The sequence below is a fragment of the Pteropus medius genome, unplaced genomic scaffold, assembly GCF_902729225.1.
Source record: "Pteropus medius unplaced genomic scaffold, Ma_sr-lr_union100, whole genome shotgun sequence".
NCBI classification, from domain to species: domain Eukaryota; kingdom Metazoa; phylum Chordata; class Mammalia; order Chiroptera; family Pteropodidae; genus Pteropus; species Pteropus medius.
In genome coordinates this window covers 2,308,269-2,333,752 of record NW_024346692.1, presented here as the reverse complement: position 1 = coordinate 2,333,752, position 25,484 = coordinate 2,308,269, and the positions used below count along the sequence as shown (strand labels likewise).

General features: G+C 35.7%; 1 protein-coding gene across 1 annotated transcript in view; it reads left to right on the top strand.

The window, feature by feature from the left end:
- The window catches only part of GUCY2C (guanylate cyclase 2C), a 59,074-nt gene that overhangs the window by 13,904 nt on the left and 19,686 nt on the right, over nt 1-25,484 (top strand). The window contains 12 exon segments of the mRNA XM_039876416.1: nt 956-1,073; nt 2,769-2,904; nt 6,497-6,582; nt 8,677-8,788; nt 14,431-14,512; nt 17,410-17,515; nt 18,999-19,061; nt 19,677-19,748; nt 20,220-20,324; nt 23,694-23,780; nt 25,069-25,116; nt 25,118-25,208. Of these exon segments, the coding sequence (XP_039732350.1) occupies nt 956-1,073; nt 2,769-2,904; nt 6,497-6,582; nt 8,677-8,788; nt 14,431-14,512; nt 17,410-17,515; nt 18,999-19,061; nt 19,677-19,748; nt 20,220-20,324; nt 23,694-23,780; nt 25,069-25,116; nt 25,118-25,208 (1,106 nt within the window).

The following is a 25,484-nucleotide window of genomic DNA, read 5'->3' as shown; positions in this document are numbered from 1 at the left end:
CTATTCCCGAAGGAAACCTGGATAGGTTTTGGGAAAATCATGAGATTCATTTGAAACCAGACGTTACTTGAGTCAAAGTTCTAATTCTGACACTTCTGGTTCATTTGACTGTTAGATATTACTTAGTATTTTGAGATTAAATCTACTCATTTGTAAAATGAGAATTAAAATGTCCACTTTATAAGCGATACTTTTAGGATTAGTTGTGATAATATGAGCAAAATATTCAACAATTCTCAGTACATGTGTTTACCTACTATTTGAATACTAAATGGTGGTCATCTTAGTTATAGCAATTCAAACATGTTAGATTATTTGCACATTAAAACATTCAAATGATTAAGAAACTTAGAAACCATATGGTTTGCAGTACAATGTTATATAATATTAAGGGTCCACGATGTGCCAAGTATCGTCTTGAAGTTGAGGCAACAAGGATCGACAAGGGAATGTTGAGAAGTTTACACTGTTAGAGAAAATGTTTAGTTCTTCCATGCTCGTTTCACCATCTAATAAGTAAATTTAATTCATAAAATTTCTCTCTGTCATATCCCAGTATCTCTAAATTGTTATGAGCACTTAAGGAAACGAAAGTTTCCAGGTATAAATCAAGGAACATTAAGCCTTGAAAGCATGCACCAGCTCACGTGTCCAGAGCCCCCAAAAAACCTCCTTCAGAGAAGTAACCGTATTCTGATCTTCCTTTCCCTTCATGCTTGTTCACCACAGCTGCCTAAGTTCTCTTATTCAACTTAGCAGGTGTAGTAGAAAATAAGCCTATCTGGGGAAAATAAGCTTATCTGGGGAAAATAGAAAGTTTTGCAGGTTACTGGGAAAATAAAACCTTTTAAATTATTTCAAGGCTGATGTTATAGTATGTGTGAATTATAGAAGCTGCATCTCTATTTTTTAGAGGACCCTATTTTCATGAGGAACTTTGCGCTTTTTATTACAGTAACAACTACTTCATGGACAATGTCACGGCCCCTGACTACATGAAAAATGTCCTTGTTCTGACATTGCCTCCTGAAAATTCCGCCTCAAATAGCAATCTCTCTCAGAATGCACCACTGGTAAGCATTGTATATAGATATATATACACACACTATTGTTTTCTTTGTCAAGGGTAAGATATTATTCTACTATTTGGAACCCAAATTCTAAATTTGAGCAATTTTTTTTTTTTTTTACTCATTCCAATTCACTCAATAATTGTTAACTAAGACCAACTATGTGTAATAGCAAGATTCCTTAATATAGGTCACTGTGGTAGGCTCTAGACCAACACAGCAGTGCACACTTCAGTAACACCGGAATAAAAGTGACAATGTGGGAAAATGGGAGAAGCCCTGTTAACTTAAGGGAGGTAGAAATCATACAAATAAAGTAAAATAAATGAAGTTTCCTGCATCCTAAAGCAACTTTCTGGTGACACCGATATCAAAATTCCATCTTTAGAGATATATACTTCTAGGTTAAGACATTGTCCTCTATTACGATAAAGTTAACCATTGTCTAGGAGAGTCCTGGTTTATTCCTCTGATCTCAGCATCCCATCTGGTTTAGCATTTGTCCCCCCCAAAGAAGCTCCAATGGGACTTAAATCATGGTCACCTTATAATGCAGGACTCCTGACTCCAATATCACATTGGGCTTGGTTGATCACTGCACCTTAATGTGATCAAATTCATCAAATGTATTCTGCCCTCAGAGACAGTTGAAAGCAGGTTTACAGTGAGAAGAGGGAAAGAGCAGTCCTGAAGACACCAAACAACCTTGGGAGGGCAAAGGCCAGGCCCAAGGAGCTATAAGGAAAGTTGGGTACCTTTGAGAGTATCACTGTTTTCCATAGACCAGCAGTGGTAAGCCCTCTGTTTTACAACTCTGCCAAAATTAGGAGCTACGAACCCTTCTCAGTGGGGCTGGGTCTTAACTGGATGCTTTTCATCTCATGAAACGATGATTTCAATAAGGGACACCCAAACCAATGAGAGATGTTTTATTTTTTCCTTTTAACATTTGGTAGCACATATACTGTAGTGTGTAGTATTCGGAAATCACTTTTCTAGGCTCTGGCAAAAGTGTGATTCTTCATAGGTGAATAGTCCAAAATGCCCAAGCTGACAGAACTCACTTGGTCTCAGGGGGACACAGAGCTTTCACGCCATAGCCCAATTCTATGAAGTCCAGCATACAACTGCTGCAGAGGTGTTCTGATCCTCAATTTTATGTTTTCTCAGGCAAACATTTGTGGCCTGAAGTAATACTCAATTAGAACTGTCTTCAAAGCCAGTTCAGTGATATCATCCAATCAAAACCTCTCCTGCTTCTTTCATAATACTCAAAGGCAGGAGGCTGTTTGTATTGTTGTTCTCTTTTGCTCTTTAATGAAAACATTTAACTATAAGCAAGCATTATTTTTATATAAAATCTTACAAGAATTGTGAAAATGCTGTATGTTGTCCTTCTTGGTTGAAATGATATATTTTATCATCATGGGAAAGACATACAACTGCTTTTAGTTACTTTAAAGGCAGTGTTCTCGGCTTATCGATCCCAAGAGAAGACAGAATTGTGACACAGGGATAACAAAGCACCCCACTTCAAGGAAATATTTTCCAAAAGTCTCCTTTAATAGCATCCCTACAATCCCCTAATATTCCTTTACTTTTCCAGGTACCCTGGTGACCCCAAGAACATTTTGCTCCAGGTTCAAGACCAGAATCTCTTTTTTTGAACTCATTTTAAGATTTTTCTTTCTCATTCAGGTAAAAAATGACTTTGCTCTTGCCTACTTGAATGGTGTCTTACTCTTTGGACATGTGCTGAAGATATTTCTCGAAAACAAAGAACGTGTTACCACCCCAAAATTTGCTCATGCTTTCAGGAACCTCACTTTTGAAGGTACTGGTCACCTAAGAGCAAAAAACAATACTCACCTAATACTTTCTACAGAAAGATAAAGAAATATAGACTTTATGGGTGGATTTTGAGAAGTTAAGAGGGGGGTTGGCAATAGATGGATCAACAGATAAATACCTTTGAACATAGTTGGAGGCAAACAGCATTGTATAAACTTGGGATGTGCTATTATTGATGACTCAGCTTTAGAATTTCTGAATCTTTGGATATCAAAGAGAGAGCATATAGCTCAGGCCCTGTACTTACGAACAAGTTTATCACATGGCATTTTGAGCAGTGATGTCCTGGCTGTGCTTGGAGACTAGCTAGAAGAGAAATATCTGTGGTTTGATTTTGGTCCTTTCATATTTCCCTTTCTATCCTTCAGATATAAGAGACCCTATGTTACCCCTCTAACTCTAACTCAAAACCTCTCATAATGATATCATCCAAAATTTTCCATTACAGGTCCCTCTGAACTACTCCCTTTTCATACAAGCTCCTATTGAAACTCCTTTCATTTCCCAGATCTCATTCAGATACCATGAAGAAATTTTCTTTTAGATTTAATGTGTATTAAGTAAAAGACAAATGATGGTTGATTTTGCTAATGTACCTGAAATCCTTACTCTGCCGAAGAACTTTTATCCTTTTGCAGAGTGTTCTCTTGGCTTCAGAGGACAGCAGACACCCAGCGCTAAAGGCTGAGGGCTGCTTCAGTGTCTATGGTATATGACAATGATAGCAAGAGATCACTTCTGCTCCCCTGAAGAAACAAGGAAGGAGGGACAATCATTTATTGATATTCCCATGTATCCCAAGTTCTTACAAGTACTTTATATGCATTCTTTTATTCCCCAATTTTTTTATTGTGGTAAAATACATATATTATAAAATGTACTATCTTAAGCATTTTTAGGTGTAGTTCAGTGTCATTAAGTTCACTCATATTGTTGTGCAACTATCATCACTATCCATCTCCAGAACGCCTTTCATTTTTTAAACTGAAATTCTATACCTATTAAACAGTCATTTCCCATTCTCCCTCTCCCTAGCCCTGGCAACCACCATTCTACTTCTTGTCTCTATAACTTTAACTACTCGACATACCTCATATAAGTGAGAACATACTGTATTTTTGTTTTCGTGACTGCCTTATTTCACTTGGCATAATGTCCTCAAGGATCAATCCATGTTGTAACTCATCGTAAAGAAATCTTGGTTGATAGTTTTATTGTGGGTTCTTTGTTTTAGCATTTTGAACATATTGGCTCACTGCCTTCAAGCCTTCAGTTTCTAATGAGAAATCAGCCAACAATCTTATTGAGTACCCTTGTATGTGACAGGAGAATCCCTTCCCTCTTGCTGCTTTCAAAATTCTCTCTTTGTCTTTGTCTTTTGACAGTTTTATTATAATGTGTCTTGGTGTGAGTCTCTTTGAATTCACCTTACTTGAAGTTCATTGAGCTTCATGCATGTTTATATTTATTTCTTTGATCAAATTGGGGAAGTTTTTGGACATTATTACTTTGAATATTCTCTCTCTCCCTTTCTCTCCCTCTTCTCCTTTTGGGACTCCCACAGTGCATATTTAGGTTCTGTTTACTTTTCTTCAACCTTTTTCTTTTCCATTCCTCAGACTTGATAATTGCCATTGTCCTACCTTCATGTTTGCTGATTCGTCTGCCTGCTCAAATCTGTCTTTGAATCACTCTAGTGAATTTTTCATTTCACATACTGTACTTTTCATTTCCAGAATTTCTTTTTGGTTTCTTTTTTAGATTTTCTTTCTCTTGATATTTTCATTTTATTTATGCATCATTTTCTTGGCTTATCCATGTCTTCTTTTAATTTTTTGAGCATCGATAAAATAGTTGTTTTAAAGCCTTTGTCTAGGAGATCTACCATCAGGACTTTTTCGGGAACAGTTTCTGTTGCTTTATTTTTCTTTTGAATGAGCCATACTTTTTTGTTTCTTTGTATGCCTTGCAATTTTTATTGTTGTTAAAATCTGAACATTTGAATATAATAATGTGATCATTCTGGAAATCACATGGAGAATGAGGAATTTCCCATTCCCCAGGGTTTGCTGTGTTTTGTTTTTGCTTTTATTGTTTTAAGCTGTGTCTGTGCTGAGAATCGACCTAAGGTGTAAAACTTAAGGTCTCCTCTGGTCTTTTTTGAGCCTCTGGCTTCCCTGGGCACATACAGTGACTTTCTAATTTCTCCCATATGCACAGTTGCTTGAATATCCTAGTTGTCAAAGTCTGGCTCTCAAAGAGGAAAAAGAGAAAAGTGAAGGGGGTAGAAAGGGCACCAGTCCTCTATGCCCCGTGAAAGTCATATCAGCAGAGGGGGTGGGGTTTGCAGCAATATGGGAAGGTGCAACAACAATGGCTGTCACCACTTTCTTTGCACCTCTGTGATCGTTAGCAACGATCAGCAATCAGAACACGCAGATCTCCAATATTCAAAAGACAAGGTCTTTTTTTTTCTTTTTGCTCACCCTGGCTCTGGCAAGCTGTGTGAGAGCTGCTCCAGGAACAAATACACAGCTGTCTGCTATAGGACTGAGGGAGATAAGTAGCTGCTGCTGTGCTAAAAGCTGAAACAGACTGAAATTAATCACAATATACCATCTAAACCTAACCCCTGAAAGTTGCAAACCTTCAGTAGACTTCAGAGTTCCAGAATAGTTACATCAGACAGAGTCTGCCAGTATAGTTATTGTCTGGGTGAGGAGACAGATTTCTGGGGCTTTGTACCCTATCATCTTCTCAGAATCCTCCTATGTGCATTCTTAATTTTATCACATCTGTGATCATGGTCAAGCATCTTAGTGGCCACTAACACAGGCTTAGAGCCAGGAGATATTTGTTTATGTCCTAGTTTAGCCACCTACTAGCTGCATAACTCGAAACAAGTTATTTAAATCTCTGATTTCAGATTTCTCATCAATAAATGGAGATAATAGTTTTGTATCATGGTATTTCAGGGAAAATAAAATGATAAATGAATATAAAGCACTTAGCACAGAGCCTAATAAACACAAAATGAATATTAGCTTTTATGTTATATCATATGAAATTGCTGATATTTGATCTTTTTTATCTAAATAGCTATTTCATAGGTTTGTCTCATACAGCTATTATTTCAAAGAAGAGAAACTGAGACACAGAGAACTTAAGTAATTTTCTCAATGTCTTCACTCAATAAGTGATAGTGGGTTTTGTTCTTATAATCTGCATTAGATTATACAGTGACCTACACACTGTGATACTAGTTTAGTAAATATTCTTAGCAAAAACTTTTCACTAATAATCAGAAGAAATCTATTGACTGATTATATTTAGTGCTACCATAAATGTAATGAAAAAGATTTTTCCTTCTAACTAAAGAATGTCTCAAAAAATATCCTTCAGAGATCTCAGGACCAAGAACCAGTTCAGGTGCCCTCTGATTAGATCATTTAGGTCAACGATTTTTCAGTAAAATAAAGCATTTTGAACCTATTTTAAATTTTCTATCAGGATCTAACTGGTCATTCGGTCAAGAAGTTAACAAAAGCCTCTAACTTTTTCTGGTTTTGCCCTAGGTTATACAGGTCCTATCACATTGGACGACTCTGGGGATATTGACAATAAGATGGTGCTTCTGTATACCTCTGTGGATACCAAAAAAGTATGTCTGTCTTCATATCGGGAACTTGGGATGAAGTAACTGAATGAGGAGGGATAAATTGAGAGCCAAGTAATAGTGAAGGAATTAGAGTTTCGTTTAGAATCTGGAAGTTAGTTTATTTCAGATTCATAATTATTTCCCACTTGCGGCAGTATTGCTTAAGCATTTTCACCCATGGAACTTTTTATTCAGAATATCCACTCTATTTACTGTATAAAAAATACCACCCAGAATACATTGATAGGAAGACCAGACTATTGATGAAATACCAATGAGAGGATGACAGTTGTCTCCTAAGAATTTTTTTTCATTTCCAAAACTAAAATTTTCAATGAAATATTCCCTGTTCTCTTCATCTGAACTCCCATAAAAATCATTAATTGTGTAATCCCCCTGGCATATATAAACAGCCCTATACTGTTATGCTTTTATTCACATTATATATGTTTTCTCACTTTACCTACATAGTAGGTTCTTTAAAGAAAAGGAGTGGGTCTTACCTCTACATGTCTCCAGTGCTTAGCTTCTTATCTGGCATATAGTTGTTGACTGATCAGCATTTAATTTTAAAATTAAACACCTGTCTTTATATTGCCCAAAGTTGTGTCAACACAAACTATGAAAGCCAGCTAACCAAATGCTCAGTAGAAAGCTTTTGGATTTAAGGAGTTGTAGCCTGACATAACTAGAAGTTGAAGAGAAAAAGTTATTCATTTTCATGTCATTTTCATTGTGAACATTATGACATCTTTAGTCACATATTGAATGTATATATTGATCCAGCTTTGTAAAAGATAACTGTAATGGGAAATGTAGAAAGGTAGAGAAAAGATACTCTGATTGAGAAAGTTAAGCCAGATATTAGGGGGCAGCTTTTCAGAAACGTAATCTAAAACTTTCAGTTACTATATTGGACCTTTAACATCATGCCATATTTAGCATACATTCCATGGGGATATCTTAAAATAAGATCCCATCCATGCTTCATTTACGAGTAGCTGCAACAAAGATAACTACACTCCCTTCTAAGTTATTTACACCTGGGATGAGAGGTAGATACTTGTGGTAAGATCCCATGTCAGCCTCGTAACTGCTCTTCAAAATAAAGTATCTTGTTTTGTGTACTTACCCTCTTAAAGGCAAATATAGTTGAATTTTTCAATAATCAAATGCCACTAATTGTGCTATAAGTGTAAATGGAGAAACCAGGTATTAATTATTAAAACATATGGCTATGGATACATTATTCTATTTCCAAAGTAGGTCTCAGTAGAGATTCAATGTACCATATCCTTATATATAGCATATTTCCTATCCTTAATATATGCAATTATAGATTCTGCTCTCAAGTTAAGAGTATTTTTTTGAGGTTGTAAAACTTGTCCAGAATGTTTTGAGGGAATGGTGGTGAATTTAGAAAGATCATTATTTTTCAGATATCTCTTACAAAGCTGATTCAATGTATACAACAGTAATTTGAGAATCTATTAATATTTCCATTGGCAGATTATTGAAAAAGAAGACTTTTATCTTAGGAATGTATTGTTGGGTACAAGAAAGTTCATTAGAGAAAAGCAATAGAAGACATTCGAAAATTATATAATTGACAGAACTTAAGAAATGTAGAATTATTTTAGAGTCCCTTGACACATATCAAAATGGAGAATGGATTTTAGCTGTGGTGCATTTTCTCAAGACATCATTTTCAATAGCGACTAAATACCATGGTAAACATTGGTACATATCATGTGACTTGGAGCTAGCCATTTAATTTTTCTTGACCTCTATTTTAACCTTTGTAAAATGAAAGACTTGAACCAGTTTTCTAAAGACCAGAAGAATCTGTGATGGGCAGGCACAATGTATGGTCATCAAAAAACAGAAAACTAATTGACCCACATGGGACTTAAATCCACGTGCTGTAAAGCAATAAATGGATTGTAACTATCTCCCCAAGTGGTTAACAATATCTCATTTCACTGAGAAGTGTTACTATGAAATTCAAATGTCATTGAACAGGATGGTCAGTTTCATCAAACTTGTTTTAAAATGTCTTTTTTTCTGTTTGTCCTTCTTTTTCATACCCTGACACAGTACAAGCCTCTTTTGACCTATGACACCCAAACAAATAGGACTAAACCTGAGGATATGAGTCCCGCATTCATCTGGAAGAACCATAAACTTCCTAACGATAATCCAAGCCTGGGTAAGATATCCTCGGTGAATTTTCTTTCCCTAACGTTTTTCTGATAAGGAGAGTTGATTCTATGGTTTATGCAATTAGCCTGTGCTTTTTGTTTGTTTATTGTCTGAATTACATTTGCCAGGTTTGTAAATGAGGACTTTTCTTCCCTGCACAATGAATGATATTACAGTTCTGATCAAACACTGAAAATATCTCTATTTTAACTTTAGCTATACCTTTCTTTAATATGTGTCCCACTGACCTTTTGATATAAATTATCCTGTGGAAAACTAGGTTCGGCAGTTGGCAAAATGAACTCAGGAACATATAGTTTACTCCATTTGCATTTCATTGCAATCAACTCAGGGAATACGTATTTCAGCGAGGAATATTTTAAGTCATCAGGCTGAAGGATGGTCAGTGAGCATAGCCTCTAAAATCTCCCCCATTCCCTCATAGGACAATACTTGGGTTATAATGATGTCTGCCCACCTATTTAAGATGAGGTCCTATCATTTCATGGAAAGCTCTAACATAACCAGGCCTTCACCCATGCAGTTTTATTTTGAAGAGCAGCTATAAGGCTGACACGAGTATATAACATTGGCCATCACTGGACAGGGCCAGCCACTTGTGTCCTGGGCAACGCGGTCTCAGGACAATCAATCCTTGACAAGGTTGGCTAAGCCTTACCACAATGAATAGTAAGTATTTCCATGTTACTAATCTATTTTTAGGAAAAAAGTTTAAATTTGGACAAACGTTTATGCCCAAAGATGCAAAAAAGAAAAAAAAGTGGAAACACCATCAATAGAGTGATTTATAAAATTATAATCATAAATGGAGCATCATGTAACCAATTAAAAATAATTCTTTACAAAAATAATTCTTTATGATATAAAGTAATAGGAAAATACAGATTTATTTAATAACTTTGTATATACTGAGTGTAAAAAAAATATGCTAAAATATTAATAGTGTTTGCCTCTGAATAATAGTATCCTAGAAAATTTTTTGTTTTTTTAACAATTTTAATTTTCCAAATTTTCCATAGTGACTCTGTATTAATTTATCATTTTAAAAAATATTAAAAATTACAAACTAGAAATATTTCTATCATAGCCCTGCTCTATAGACAGCAACTTTGACTGAAATGTTGATCTAACTTAAAGAGTACAGTTCTGGTTTGACGAGTTTGCTTGTGTGAAAGCTATAACTATGACTCTAGTTCTCTTGAGCTCCATGAGTCAAATCTGGTTAAAAATCATCCCTGTGTTTTTATCCAATAGGCATGAGCAGTTGACTAAAGCAAAGAGGAAGGTGGGAAGTGGGCATCCCACTCCTCTAAACAATGAGCAATCCTGAACTGACTTCAGATTGACAGTTATCATTACTTTTTAAAGTTGACTTCTTTCCATAGCAAGCTTTTCTTTTTATATGTCAGGAACCATCTTCAAGCTTCCTAGGTTTTAAACCAAACTTGATTTCTGAAATATATCTCTTTTCTCACTTGCTGAAAGGTTTTTTAGCATCTTTCTACTTCTTCCTTTTGTATTTTTTGAGTTAAAATTATTTTTTCTTTCTCTTTAATTATCACTCTCAGCGACAATGTTAAGTCTAGATTTTTAATGTCTTTCTTCAAGAGGTTTAAGATATTTTGGTTATTGAACAGAAGGTCTGAGCTTTATAAAGTGTTGAACTTCTCAAAAAGTAATTTTTGAGAGTTCTCATTATTTACATAAAAGGGATCACATTATATATTCATATTACATACAACAGAGACATTGCATCATCCCGGGCAACTTCACTTCATCCTCAGTAAACTAGAAAATTCAGCTACCCAGAGCTTTCCATTACTTAACTATTCCTACATTTAGTTTTAAACTTTACAAATACAGTAACTCAATCTTTCAAATAGTATGCATATAAGATATTCATGTCTGGTCTTTTGTCTGTGTACACAACTGCCAAATAAGTAACCATCTTTCATAAGGAGATTGCACCATCACTGTCTTTTCATTCAGCAGAGATTTACTTAGAGCCAGGCAGTGTTCTAAGCACCTGGGACACAGCTATGCACAACACAGATTTGGTTCCTGTTCTCATCCAAGGCTTCATCACCTGCCTCCTGGGTTATAGTAGCATCCAACTGACTTCCTGCTTCATTCCCACCTCCTACTCACCTCCAGTCCAACCAACTGCCACTAGAATGACAGCATCATCCCATTCATATTACTGCACTGTTGCTAATACTTCAATTGGCAGCACCACTTTTCCTAAAGAATGAAGTCAAAATGACTTATTGTAGCACAAACTATCCACAATCTTCCTAGTCTGTCTTATTTTTCATCTTACCTGAAATTCCTTCCCCACTCTCTTAATTTCCTCCTGCTTCTTTAAAGAAAGGGACTTACAGCTTCTTGCTCCTGTGTCCTTACTGATGCTCTTCCCTCTGACTAAAATTTTTCATTCCCCCATAAAACTGGTAAACAACCACTCATCCTCAGTATTTAGCTTGAAATTCATCTTTCCTAAGCTTTTTCTAAGCATCTCAAAAGATTACTAATCTTGCCCTTATACTACCAGATTTCTAGCACAGTACCTATATCACACTTATTTGTTTACACATCTTTTTATACCATACACTATATGTATAAGGTCCATTCTTCATTTATATATTCTTGCCCCAAAACAGTGCCTTGGAAGGAAGGAAGGAAGGAAGGAAGGAAGGAAGGAAGGAAGGAAGGAAGATATGAGATCACTATTATTAAGTTTCTAGTAAGCACTCTTTTGTACAGTGTTACTTTCAGTCAATTTACTTCTCTGAGTATCTTCCTCTGTTTAATCAGAAGATTTGTTAACTGATCCCAAGGCTCTTTCCAATTATCTTGTCATATGACCTCGGGATTAGAAACTCAATCTATGTTCATTGCTAAATAGAATGCGATAACCACAGCAGCCACCAGAAGGCAGCAGAAGCTTAACCTTAGAACTAATGTGAGCCTATCAAACAAAACTAAAAAGTATGTTGAATTAAAAATTACTATATTTAAATACTATATGGTATATTTAAATATCATAATTATATTTAGTGCAGTAAGATGTTCACACTGTGAGAAGCAGATAGGAACTGAGATGGGTGAGGACCCAGCAGATGAGAGTCCCCCATATTCCCTCCAGTTCATACTCAGTCTAGGGAATGTGTAGTTTTAGTAGACTGATGAGAAGAATCACCTGCCCTGTTAAAATTGTATTTCTCACACTCACTTTTGTTTTCTGTGTGGGGTGCGGGTATGAGAGTGGAGGTAGTGGCAATGGTGGTGGTGGTGGTGGAAATGGTGATTATAATCATAAATAGAATTCACCAAAATCAGATGTGCTCACAATGCTATTAATGCTATTGACTCCAACCTATTAATTTATTTCTATCCTGATGAGAAGAGAAAGCCGGAGCTCATGTTTTCACTGTTAAAATTTTCCCCTTCGCAGAAAACACGACAACAAGCAGAGGTAAAGTCCTATGTTAGCAAAGCATAAATCCTTCTGATTCACTCCTAATAGAAAGATGCTGCAGTATTAACCCCAAGCTAAACCCCACTACTGCAGAAAAAAAATCGTTAGTTCATTCGAAGGACATAATGTGATGAAACAAAAAAAGTTTTAAAACATATGTAAAGTGTGAGATAAATCTACTGGCACAAGAGGTTTTTTTCTAATATGAACTTATTTACATATTTTAACAGTAGGGCACTTTTTCCTTGCCTCTTCTCAGACAGTAAGATGAGCAGTACCAAGTTTTTATTTATTCAATCCATTTTTATTGGTACATTACCAAGGACCAGGTCAGAGGCTGAAGGTACCAGGGTGAACAAGAAGGACACGGACTGTGCCCTCAAGGGTCTGCATTACAGTGCCAGGAGAGAGAATAGTGTTAGGTGTTGAGGTGCAACTTTAATCAGGAGGTCCTGGCATCTCTCATCTCTTCAGAGGCACCTTCGTTAATTATACATTTAGTGAAGAAAAATCAATGCATGTGATTTTAAAATCCAATAGTGGAAATATTCATCATGGAAGGTGGGTGTGCCTGGTCCTGCCTCTGTGCATCCTGGTCTCTCAGTCACTTCTGCTTTTAGTTCTTTGCATATTTCTAAATACTATATGTATGTTTCTTGATTTATAAGCTTTAGATATTATCTGTTTCTTTCTTGTATTATTAAATGAAGATTTAATTCATCTTTACTAATGCTACTTTTCCCTAATCTCTTCTCGATTTAGTTATCTCTTTTTTGTTAATACATTTATTGGGTACCTTTGTAATTTTAATATGCATGAGATTCTACTATTGTTCTATCAACTACATATGAAATTTCTTGCTTCCCAGCTTTATAAGATGAAGATGTTAGTGTTCTTATCTTTCCTTTTACCTCCTTCCCAGCTCCCAAATTCTCTTGTATTTTTTTTTTTAATTTGTCAGGGCTAGTAATATTTATTTGGTAACTATAATGAAGCTCTCTGTCATTTATCTATAAATTGATTCTGTAAGTTGAAAATTAGTAACATTTTCACTACCATTAGTGTTTATATGAAGCTAAATAGCATGCCATGATAACATTTCTTTCTATAAGCTCCAACATCCCTTTGTATAGCACACACCAAAAAAATAAACTTTGAGGAAAAACTCCAAATTCTCAAAATCAAGCCAAATTTTATTTTGTTTCATTTTTATACTGTGCCTTCCTTGAACATTTTTCCCTAGAATTTGGGATTGAGTTTCCTTTATTTTTGCTATGAGAAGAAACAACGTATTGCTATTATCTTCCAGCTTCTTACACACTCTGTCTATTACTTGGAATTCATTCATTTTTTTTCCTCTTGAACCCACTAACTTCCTAGTTAGAGGCCCACTGTGGCTTAAGTGAACCGTGAGTTTCTTATACAGTTTTATAACTGTTGTTGTCTTTCTCAACCTGGGCTTATTATTCTGCATACTTAGTTAGATATTGCTTCAATGTTTCTTTGGGTTGGATCCACATTTTCCTGGATTCCACTTACTCTTCTGTGAGTCTCTCAGGTTACCCCATCTACACAATTGCACCCACATACTAATGTTTTAATAAATAAAATCACTTGCATTCTTCATTGACTTCCGGCAATGACCCAGTAGAGCCTGAAAAGGACCAACAGGCAACACTGTAATTTATTCTAACATTAACTTACTTTTCTTCTGATTTGTGCTCTGTATTAAAAAATACTGTCTCTTTCTTTTTTGAATTCTCCTTGGGTATATTGGTTTCATGGACATCGGGTAGGATTCCACCACCAAAATCATTTGTGTGCTGGAAGCTATTTTATGTCTTATAACATTTGGCAATTCCCATAAGCAAGAAACGAGATATGTAAACTCTAAGGATAGCCGAAATTAAACCACTTTTCCTGGGCACATTCTAGTTTTCTTCAGAGACCAAGGACACAGGACCTATATTGTCAACGAAGAGATAAATAAATGGCTTTTTATTTACAACATTTTAATTTTAAAGATTTTTAAAAGGGCTCTTTCTTTCCTCTTTCTCAAATTACATTACACAACTAGAATCTTTGAAATGTTTTTATTCTCTTTTCAAAGATCCTTACTGATGCATTTTTCACTGTCTTTTCTATGACAGGACCTCACATCCTGATGATTGCAGTCTTTACTCTCGCAGGGACTATGATCCTGCTCCTGTTCATTGCTTTCCTGGTGCTGAGGTACCTACCATCCCCTCTATTTTGCTGTGCTCATCATTCAGAGAGGGAGGAAAGAAAAGAGGGAGGGGACTAATGTCTGTTGATGATAATGTATGCTCACAAAGAGGTCTCGAGACACACCTCATGAAGGCATTTTGCATAAAAGACAATATAAAGGGCAGAATATTATTGAGTGGATAGATTAAAGCTTTGGAGTTAGAGACACCTGAACTCAGATCTCAGTATTGTGACTTACCAGTTGTGTGGTCTTAAGCATATTACTTAGCAACTTAACCATGTTACTTGGCTTCATAATCACCATCTGAACTGTTGTAAGGAGTTTAAATTAGATATGTATAATGACTACCATATAATATGTATTTTATAAGTGGAAATAGTTATTTTTGCTGCTTATTGATATATTGTGAGAAATTTTAAAGTCTCTATTTTGAAAAATGTTCAGGCTAGAAGAGGCTTTAGAAATCATCCATTCCAAACTTCCTATTAGCATGGGGAAAGAGAGACCCAGAAAGACAAATGACTAGTCTGGAATGACATCCATAGGTAGTATGTGGAATCAAAACTAGAACTCAGGCCTTCTAACCATTGGTTCCATGATTGTTCTACTCACCTTGGACATATGACGTGCCTAGCACAATGTCAGAAACAGTGTATACTCAGAAGTATTTGTCAAAGATATAAATGAACAAATGAATTACCACACTACATCCTAATCTGTGTATGATAAACACATAGAACTTTCCATCCTATTATATTACCAGGATTACTCATTTCCTAACCAAACCAGACAATAATTCTCTCTACATATCACGTGCTTTTGTCCGTGTCACTATACTTTCTCATAATGAGACTCCAGCCTATTGCATGGCAGTGGATGTTTTCTCCAGAAAAGGAAGTAGGTTGTTTTCTTCAGTCTGAAGACTCCTGTAACTCAGTGTTGCTTAGAAATATAGATGATCTGCAGTATGTGGTGACCATTTAGCTGAAGGTGAGCAGAAACCAAAACCAGTCAACAGTAAGGTCACTGATGTAACCTAGAAACTAAGTCCAAATGGGTGTCAGCTTAAGATAGGGATAGATTACAAGGTAAGAAGCAGTAACAGATGGAAATGGGCATTTTCCATTTCCATGGAAGACATGGGAGACAGAGATAGGTCTTCCTAATAGCCAGAGCAATAGTATGTCCACAAAGAGATATGGAAGACAGATGTTACTTTTATAGTTTTCCATGACAACAGCCTACAGAAGAAAAGCAGTGAATGATTTATGACATCCCCTAATTCAATATGAATGGCAGTCAGCTCTGTTGGGTCCCAAGAGTTTCCTGGGGTACAGAGGTGAAATCCTGGGAGCCTTCAGGCCTTACTTTCCTCCAGGTCTTATGGTCAATCTTATTGGTCGATAATGTGCTATTTTATATGTATTTAATAGAGAATTACTCAATGTTAAATGAAAGCCTAGGAAAAGAATAATCATTTCTGCTTAAGGGACATTAAGAAAGGCATCATGAATTACCTTGAGAAGGTGAGTAGAAGTTTGTCAAATGACCACAAAAGGCAAACTAATGGACATACAAATAGATCAATGGGAAAAAATATGGATTCTAGAATCAGACATAAGCAAGCATGAGAACTTGGAATATAATAGAGGTGAGATTACAAAGCATTTGGAAAGTGATGTTGGGCAGTGGGCTTTTGATGTGAAAAAATAAAATTAAAATCCTACCTGAAACCATAAGAAAAATGGAGTCCATTCCATATGGAGTTTTAAATAGATAAGGGCCGAAATGTGAAAATCAAACTTCAAAACTTGGAAGAAATTAATAGAAAATGATTTAATGATCTCAGTTTAGGAAAGTATTTCTCAATCAAGATAAAAAAGTCATAAAAGAAAAAAATATAACAATGGCCATAAGAAAATCAAAACTTTCTATACACTAAAGTTAGAGTAAACAAACGAGAAGATATTTGCAACGTGTAAAAGGGCAAGATTTGTTTTGCGGACTATATAAGGAATTCACATGAGTTAATAAGGAAAAGACAATGTGATTGAAAAAACAGGCAAAATCATGAATAGAAAATACTATATAATTTTATAATTCTATAAAATAGCTGGAAAATATTTGAAAAAAGAATCTCTTTAGTAATGAAGAAAATAAAATGCAAAGCAACAATTAAATGTCATTTCACATACTTCATAATGGTTTAAAAAATGTTTAACAATACTAAATATTGTTCAATATGGAGGAAACAGGAATTCTGATGACAGGTAGGTACTTTGGGAAGCAATCTGGCAGTATATGCAAACACAAATGTGTGCATCTCCTGCATCCCAAGAATTCTACTTTATTCATACTTTCTGGGGGAAATAATTACAAAATTTTGACATTTCGAATGTTGGGATGTATGTTGTTACAGTTCCTCTGTGCTTTTGTATTTTCTTTATACATATTTTTTAAAGGCACAAATGCATAAGAAGAACTGCCTTATTTAGGAATCTGGTATATTCTCTGGTGGTTTAAAAATTAACGTTTCTTCCTTTCAAAGTTATTGGTTTTAAATTTTTATCTCTTATCTTTTTTTCCCCTCTTTCCATGTCATCAGTTCAGATTCTTTATTATAGTGAAGGCCTTATTCTGATGACCTTAGTGAGTGATCTAAGAAAATGAAACAAAAAGGAAAATAAAAAAGAATATAAAGGGCCATTAGAAATCCTTACAGGCCCACTAATGGCCAGCGCTCATCAGATTGAAGAACATAAAGTTACACCGTTAGGCTAGCCTTACTCACCACATGTCAACCTGAGAATATCAGGGTTCTAAATTTCTCCCAGTGTGCAGTAGCTGAATGGCATGAAAACTAATAAAAATCTATTGACTGGTTCTATTCCTTTCATAGAAAATATAAAAAAGAAAACGAACTTCGTCAGAAAAAATGGTCCCACATTCCTCCTGAAAACATCTTTCCTCTGGAGACCAATGAGACTAACCATATTAGCCTGAAGGTAAGGCGTACCTTACCTGTTGAAGAATTCTATCTAGAGCTGGTGCAAGTTGCCAGGTATTTAACAAAGCGTTGGTAGCATGGTAGGAAATGTGCCATCAAGAGACCCAAGGCTTAGATGTTTTCTAAGTCTCAGTTTCCTATCTTCTCCTTGATTCTTCATTGCTGTGTCACCTAGTTGATCCAATGAACACTTCAGTGGAGGCTGAGATATGATGTGTTACTCATTCTTCGCATCTGGTTCAGTAGAGAAATGTACATATTGAGATTCTGTCATGGAAGGGATGAAGGTTTGGGTAGGGCATTTGAGTTCCCCTAAACCTGGATACTGATCTACCTGTACTGAGGATATATGACTTACCTCATTCATCACTGAAGAAGCCTCTCTGATATTTGCCCACATTCTCTCCCTCAGCCAATAATAGCAACTCACTTTCATTTGCCTTAGTCAGTGCTGGATTTTGTTGTCTTGTCTGCTCCTCACAAGGGAGTCATGAGTTGACTTTTATCATAATAACTGTGCTGATGAGAAGACTGAAGGACAAAGGGATAAGAAATAGTGCAGGATCACATATAGCTAGTGAGAACAATTACTGCAAATAATAAGAGTTAACACTTACAGAACACTTCTTATATGCCAGATATATTAAGCCCTTCCATCTTCCCCCAAGCGCTATGGATGACAAGTGTAAAATTTCAGGAACATGGCCATAATTTGAACCCAGTTTAAATATAAAGCCTAAGATTTTAGCATCTATCATACACCATGTCCTTTTCAAAGTTTTTATACCAAAGTATACTAAGAGGAGATGGAGCTCCCAGGACCTCCACATGAAGGAATTAGTGGGGCCAAGATAATAGGAGAGGACAGCATGACCTGAGATGCTTTCCTGCCTAAAATAAGCAAAAATAAAACTGCTGTGTGGGCCAAGTTTGTCCTGGGAGCCTCCCTGCCTGCTTTCGGCTCTCTACCCCGGGTCCTGTGTGCTTCGCTCCGATGGCTCAGATCCCTCATGGCTGTACCTGGGCTAGGTCTTCCTTTCTTCCAGAAATGCTCCCTGCTCTAAAGTGACTCTCCTGTTGCATTCTGAATCTCACACATAGAAATACTATTCACAAAGACCTACTTGTCTCAAGAAAGTATCAGGATGAAGTCTATCTTTTGGTAATTCCCAGTAAGGTGGGGAAGGAAGCAAAGAAAATCCCTGGAAGAAGGGAGGAAAAGTAGAACTACAAGAGGAAGGGAAGAAAACCCAGAGGTAAGCATGAGAGTGGTAGATACTCAGAAAGAAGATATTGTTACAGGGGAAAGCAAGTAGCAAGAGGGAAACACAAGTCAATTGTAAGTTTTTCTGGAAGCATGCCCACCATGCTGTAGGTGAACAACAGATACAGCCCACCTGGCAGAGCCTCTCAGCCTTTAACTGTCAGTGGATGGAACAAGATATGAAACATCTGGAATAATTATGTTTTTCTTGTGCCAGATCGATGATGACAAAAGACGAGATACAATTCAGAGACTACGACAGTGCAAATATGACAAAAAGGTGACTATATTCTCCTCTGCTCCTCTGAAATCTCACTTAGGGGTATGTTCTGGGCCTTCTGATTCATTGTTACCCACTTCTGATGTTGGCAATGCAGAGATGGAGTAGGTGCCCAGGTTGCTCCCAGAGGCAGTTCTTGGAGCCTTTCACGGGGATGGACGGGGCTCTGCTTCAAGGATTACAAAACTCATAATCTTGGGAAAATTAAAGGACACAAAACTTTTGAGAGGGGTGGAGTATAGGAAGCAAAAGTAAAAATAAAAGAGATTCAGAGAAGTCCAGGCAGCCCTAGTAATATGTTTTGACTCACTGCAGTGGGAATATGACAATTCCATGTGGGGGATTTGTATCTTCCTTCCTTCCTTCCTTCCTTCCTTCCTTCCTTCCTTCCTTCCTTCCTTCCTTCCTTCCTTCCTTCCTTCCTTCCTTCCTTCCTTCCATTTAGTCATTCTTAAAGAAACGTTCAAACTTGAGTCTCTCATATCCCAGGTGCATCAACAAAGTAGTGTCAACAAAGTAGTATAGTGGGAAGATAGACACATAAACAAACTATTAAAATATGCATATAAGTATTAATGCTACAACATTATCTTCTTAATCAATCGATCTTTGCAGAGAGTGATTCTAAAGGATCTGAAGCACAATGATGGCAATTTCACTGAGAAACAGAAGATAGAATTGAACAAGGTATGTATCTCTTGCTTGAAACCCTTAAGTGAGAAATAGCTTCGTTCCATTTTTCCTAAGCAATGAGATCCCTAGTTGAGCAAGGCATTATGGGAGATGCTGACAGAGGAGCCCTCAGGCCAAGAAATGGGTGACTATACTTCATACTGGAAATTCTACCAACAGATATTGAAAAGTGATGTCTGATGGTGCAAAACATGTTGGAAATCTACTAGCATGTCCTACAAAATGGTCCTGATATTATTTGAGAATAGTCAAAAGTTTGTATTTAAGTCCCCGTGTTGATAAAAGAAAGACTGTTTAGTAATATACAATGCAATGTGTAATAAGAAATGTACTGACATTCCAATGTATAAAGAGCAACACCTCTTCCCAAAGGTCTAAAACATGGCATGTTTAATTAGCATATTAATTTTTACTCTGGTACACCTTTCTGGATGACTTGCTTTGTAAATAGACATGTTATTTTAGTTGCTTCAGATTGACTATTACAACTTAACCAAGTTCTACGGGACGGTGAAGCTTGATTCCATGATTTTTGGGGTGATAGAATACTGCGAGAGAGGATCCCTGCGGGTAAGAACTGTGATCATTTTCAATTTCCTAACTGGTCAACCATAGGGGGGAAAAAAATCTAATAGGAATTTTATATGTTTATTCAGTGAAATAATATCAGAAAGTTATCAGGAAAAGTTGGTGTTACCAAACTAGATCACTCAGATTTTGTCAATCGGTCTTATTATAGCTTTACAAAAAAAAATAAAATCAGAAGTACAGGTTTGCAAAACAGAGAACAGATGTGGAAAAGTGACTGATTAGCCCTAAATTCATTTTACTGTACTTGCACGCTTGCTTTTGTAGTCAAAGAAAAATGGATGGTCATTATGATAGCACCAAATAAGCATTAGGAGACTTGTTCTTAAGTCCTGGTTCTGCTACTGTCTAAATTCCTACCGCCTTTTCCTTTGTGAGGGATTGAGAATGGTCCTGGTGTTGCCAGATGGGGTCAGGACTGAGCAAGTCTAAAGCAGAAAGAGAAAGGAAGACAAGACTAAGTCAAGTTCTTGGGAAGAACCAAACATCAAGCTAGGACTATTTAATCATTAAATAGTTCAGAAGAGCAGGAATATAGAAGAAGCAATTATTTACAAGAAACAAAGTCAGGTGTGAAACAGAAACAGGACTGAATGGGAAAAGGGTGGGAGAAGGGAGGAATTCAGGACAGTTGCTTCAAGGAGCATTGAACTATTCGAACCTCACCTTGGGCTGTTGATGAGCATGTGTTATGACTTTCAGCTTTTAATCATCTTTAGGTAGGTGAGCATATAATTTATCAGAATACTTTGAGAGTGAAAAGGGCTACTACAATAATTATGTTGGAACAGCAGACATAAACTGCACTGGCCTCAAGCAAACCAGGATGTGTGGTCACCCTGCTATTTTCAGACCCAGGATTTCTTAATAACCTCAATATCCTTTCCCAGAACAAAGCCAGAATCCCAAGATTTGAGGGCAGCAGCAGCTTTAAAGAGGTCCAAATATTCATAATTCAATAACATTTAAAAATAATTTTTAAAATTTAAACTAATCACCTAGAAATTTTTAATTTTCAATAAGCTTCAACAATAACAACAACAAAAGAATACTAGCTTTCAAAATGTATGGCCTAAACTCAAAACTATCCTCAAATTAAGAAATCATAGCTCTAAATGCTACTCTCTCTTTTTTAAAAAATAAAATAATCTAAGTATGTAATACAAAATTTAGAAGAATAACTATGGCCTAAGGAAAGGAAGCCTTCAAAATTCAAACATAAAACAGGTAGAATTTTAAAATGCACTCATGAGTTGTTTATTTTTTAAAAAAATTATAAAACAGATAAGCCTCTCATACTTCTAATAAAAATTTTAAAGAGAACATAAAAATACACAAAAATGGGAATAAAGCTATGAAAATGATGCTTTGCATTATAAAAGAATACTTTATGATTGTTAAAATTAAAATTTAAAAAGGAAAACTTGCAGAAGCAAAATAATCATGAAAATTTTACTCAAAAAGTAAAAAGTAAAGTAAGCCAATAACAATAGAAGATATTATAATTGCTATTAAAAAGAATATCAGGTTTGCCTTAATTCCAAACTTCAATGGATAATTCTCAGTGTTTATATAAATACTGATCTAAAGTTAAGCAAAAACATGAAGATGTAAATTCATTTACCATTCAACAAAGCTAGCATAAAGTTAATAGTAAAATATAATTAAAGACCAACTATATAGATGAATATTGATAGAAAAATTATAAATAAAATACTGGTAATTCTAAGCCAGTTGTATATAAGGAGCAAAGTACAATAAGATATGGTTAATTCTATGAATGGAAAAAATATTACCCTAAGGTATCATCTCCAAAGGTCCTATGAGAAAGACCATGTGATCATTTTAATTGATGCTTAAAATGATCATTTAAATTAAAATGTTATCATTTAAATAAAATATTTCTAATAAAAACAATAATATGAGGGCTATACCATATACTCTGATTCATTTAATTTCAGTGAGACAGCAATTTTAGAATTAACACAACCTGGTCAAAGGATTTCACAGGATCTTTTATTCCCTAAAATACCAAGTCAACATTTAAATATCATACCCATAGTTATTTTTGTCTCTCTACTCTCAGAAACTTTAGTTATCTGAGTGGTCCTGGGTCCCCTTCCGGCATTGCTTATTCACACTGGGCACAGACAACAGAAGCTTCTACACAGGAAACCAAGCCTTTGTATCATAAATCTCAAGGCAAAGTCTGTACCAAGAAAAATGGCAGTTCCCTCCCTGTGTCATCTCTTTACGCTTCAACCCATGACAAATCCCATCAGAACCTACTTTTGTGGGGAAACAAATGAGAAAGTTTCTCTCTAGATGGGCTAAAGACAGTGTGCTTCCCACCTCCTAAATATACAATAACCTCAGCTAACCTTGTTTGAGAATGATTCATTCGTGAGACAAATATTTATTAAACATCTATTCCATGCCAGAAACTGAACAAAATCTTGCAGAGACTACAGTGAATAAAAATTTTCACAGAGTTTACAATTTCATGGGAAGAAGTGATTGTAAACAAATAAACAAAAAATATAAAATATGGCAGATGCTAAGAGAAAGAATTACTTTAGAGTCTGTCTGCTCATAACTCCCTTCCCTTAACTTGGCCTGGTACCTACAAGCCAACCAGCCTTATCTGAAATGAATTATGCCTTTGGACCCTTTGTCGAAAATTATTGGTATACTGCCTGAGTAAAAACTAAAGGTCAAATTGGGCTTTTTCCAAAACAAGAAACTATTGTTAAGTTATTCAAGCTTACTACGAAAAATAGTTATTAGCTTAATTAGATCCCCTTATCTTGTTAGCATCATCACCATGTTAATACAGTGAATTCAAAATTCTAGGTCATACAATTCACACAAATCCAGGAACTGTGTCTTATTGACAGAGGACTTAGAACTATAAAGCCAATAGATGCAATTGATCATGTCAGTAAAAACATAAGCCTAATGAATGAATTTCCTAACAGCAATTCCTTGTTTAAAAACACTAGTGTAAGTTTGATGAGACAAGATCTGCAACCCAGTGACTTGTGAATCAGGCTTGCCAGCCACTCCCCAGGCAGGTGTCTGCTAATTCCTTTACCCCTGCCATGTGGAAGAACTGGGACTTGGGATAGTATGGGTATCTCATTCTCACCTCCTTGTACTGAAAGCCACCTAATGTTTCTAAAGTAGGAGAGAAAAATATATGTTCAGGAAACCCAGGACAGTGGAGTTCCAGTTTGTTCCGTCTGTCCAGGACCTCATGATTACAAGATCATTGTTTGCCTATAATAGTCTCTCCATGATATCCCTCCTTGCGACAACTCATTTTCTCCCTTTCCTTTTTCTCCTGTTCAGGAAGTTTTAAATGACACAATTTCCTACCCTGATGGTACTTTCATGGATTGGGAATTTAAGATCTCTGTCTTATATGACATTGCTAAGGTAAGAGCCCTACAAACACAAAAGACAGTTGTGAAAATTAAATATAGGAACACAAATCCAGCAAGCTATTCAGTTTCTCCGTGCATTGGTTTCTTCATCTGTAAAATAATAATAAAAAGAGTACCTATGTCATATGGTTGTTGTATTTTATGAAATAATACATATGCTTTGCATAAGGGCTAGTAGAAGTAAATGTTCAAAATATATATATTGGCTCCTATTATTCTTATTATGTTCTTTCTACTCTGGGTTTGAAGCATACATATTTACAGACTTACTGGAAATCAAAATCGTAAAAAGCTACATGGAAAACAAGTGAATCTGCAATTTTACAAGAGAAAATATCAAGGACAGGCAACTATCTTGCATAAGGCAATAATAAATTTGGACATGTATATTCCCAGACATGATATGAGAAAGAAAGTGTATACCAGTAACCAGGGCCTCTTTCAAGAATGAAGAAAAGTTCATCCTGAGAGTGAGCTATTTGATACAGTTTCAAATCACCTGAAAGTCACATAGAGTCAGAATCAGTTTAAAAAATGTCACACGATACCCTGTTTGCTACATTTCACTCCTGTGAGTCAGACTGAAAACCAGTTTCTGCAATGACACCTCTGGCCACCGGAGGGAAGCACACCAGCCAAAAACATGCTTCCCCTTCCAAAGTAGAAAGAAAACCATGAAATTTTAGGAACTAATCTAGCCTAGCCCCTCCCTTCAAAAAGGCAAGACCTCATTATGCATGTTTTTTGGATTGAGGTAGCAGTAGTTATATTATATATAACTACTTAACCGGTTATATATAATATAATATAATATATTAAGTAGTTATATGTGTGTGTGTGTGTGTGTGTGTGTGAGAGCATATATATATATATATATATAATATAACCGGTTATATTATGTATATATATATATAAAACTACATATTAATTATATTATATTATATTATATAAGCCCATATTATATATAATATATAATATATGTAATATAATATAACCCCAAGTTATATTATATATATATATAATATATTATCTATAACTACTTAACCGGTCTTTAGAAAATTGCTTTTAATATGTCACATAAATAGATGAAGTACTTAGGCAAATATTAGGGCCTTAATAATATTTTTAGAGTAAAATTAATGAAACTAAATTTAAATCTACTGATATGAGTCTATCTACATGCTGAAATGATTCAAATGTCATTTCTTTTCTTTAAAATAATCAAGCAGAAGCAGAGTGTCTTATCTCTTTGTTTTCTTTTGTCATCCGGAAAATTACAGGGGATGTCATATCTACACTCCAGTAAGACAGAAGTCCATGGCCGTCGCTCTGAAATCCACCAACTGTGTGGTGGACAGTAGAATATTGGTGGTGAAGATCACTGATTTTGGCTGCAATTCCATTTACTCCAAAAAGGTTTGTGATCAATAAGATTTTTACCAGTTTACCTTTTATTCTTTCTTTCTTTCTTTTTTTTTTTTATTTTCACAAGCCCATAGGCCCACATAAAGTGTTCAGAAAATAGTGATACTGATCAGAAAATTCACACTTGGAGCCACAAGAGGCAACAGCTGGCTCATTCTCCAGCACTTCACCCTTGTCAGTTTTCAGCAAGTGCTTCCTGAGTTGAACAAATATTCTCTGTGGATTTCCTTCATCTATGAATGGTATCCCTTGATATCAGTGAGAAATCGTG